The 1,203-nt window shown below is 32.2% G+C and overlaps 1 protein-coding gene across 1 annotated transcript in view; it reads left to right on the forward strand.

Annotated features, from left to right (window-relative positions):
• Positions 1 to 317: 317 nt before the first annotated feature.
• LOC106884245 (uncharacterized) overlaps positions 318 to 1,203 on the forward strand; it is a 44,254-nt gene continuing 43,368 nt past the window's right edge. Inside the window, exon 1 of the mRNA XM_014935515.2 lies at positions 318 to 614. Within this exon, the coding sequence (XP_014791001.1) occupies positions 457 to 614 (158 nt within the window). The 5' untranslated portion in view covers positions 318 to 456. The remainder of the gene's footprint in view (positions 615 to 1,203) is intronic.

The raw sequence follows: 1,203 nt of genomic DNA on the forward strand, positions 1-1,203 counted from the left end.
TTTTCTATCCAAAAGTGTCATTTTCATTGGCGTGCTCCAGCACACACACACACACACACATACATGTACATATATATATACATACATACATAGAGTCCGCTCGAACGGACAGCATGTTAAAGAGTCTAGGTATATATATATGTTCGTCGTGCGTGCAGGACAGCACAGGGGACATGTTTGTGTGTGTGTGTATTTCACTTATAGGGTTTATTTTTGTTTGTTTGTTTTGTATCATCTCAAATGGGAAAATGTCACTTGTCGGCAGCAAAATCATTGCAAGGTTACGTGTGTACATTGACGCCATTTTGATTTTGTTCAAACGCCTGCTACGAACGCGCATGCGATGCTGTAAATATTTTCTTTAAAGTAAAATATTTAGTATCTTAAGTTGTTTTTTTTTTAAATAATCAGATCAAGAAACATCAGTTCAAACAATCATTTAGAAAAATAAATATCATGGCTAGACATGATGCAATAAGGCAATTGGAGAGACGTGATGAGTTTAGCGCCATAAAGAGACTTATATTGGGTAAAAGCAAGACAGCAAAGATGTTTTGTTTGTTCTTAGTCTGCTTCGCCTTTCTACAAGAATTACTGTATATTTCATTGTGTGGGTAGGTACATACAATTTGTCTTTTCTTCTTTGTATTTTCTTTCTGCTTTTGTAGACATTAAGGCTTGGTTGTAAAATCTAAAAGGTACACGGAAACACTTTGGGTATAACTGTAAAAGTGTGCTCCTTTCTGAAAATTAGATAGATTTTAATGAAATTTTCAAGAAATATCTTTTAAATGGTGTAGATGACGATTAAATAGGAATTTGTCGTGAACATAATTTTTCGATGGGAGTGAGAGGAGTTTCGTATAATGTACACGACTCGACTTTGTTTCCTCATACATTTTGATGAAGTAGAATTCAATTATATTGAACAAAAAAATATTTTAAAGAAAGTTCCACCATTCTCCCTTCTGGAATTTGTCACATAAGTGTTTTTTAATAAAATATAAATTTCCAGGCCTATTGCATGCCAAACAACCATACCAGCAAATTCACCACCAATAATTTTTTTTCTTTTTTTTTTTTTTAATTATACCAGTATCTCTGAAAATTTTCTCCTTTTTTTAATATATTCATTTATCAAATTCCAGGAGGAAAAGGATGGAATTAAATCTTCAAAAGTAATTTTTTCAACATAATTTCAAT

Source organism: Octopus bimaculoides, chromosome 25 (assembly GCF_001194135.2).
Source record: "Octopus bimaculoides isolate UCB-OBI-ISO-001 chromosome 25, ASM119413v2, whole genome shotgun sequence".
NCBI classification, from domain to species: domain Eukaryota; kingdom Metazoa; phylum Mollusca; class Cephalopoda; order Octopoda; family Octopodidae; genus Octopus; species Octopus bimaculoides.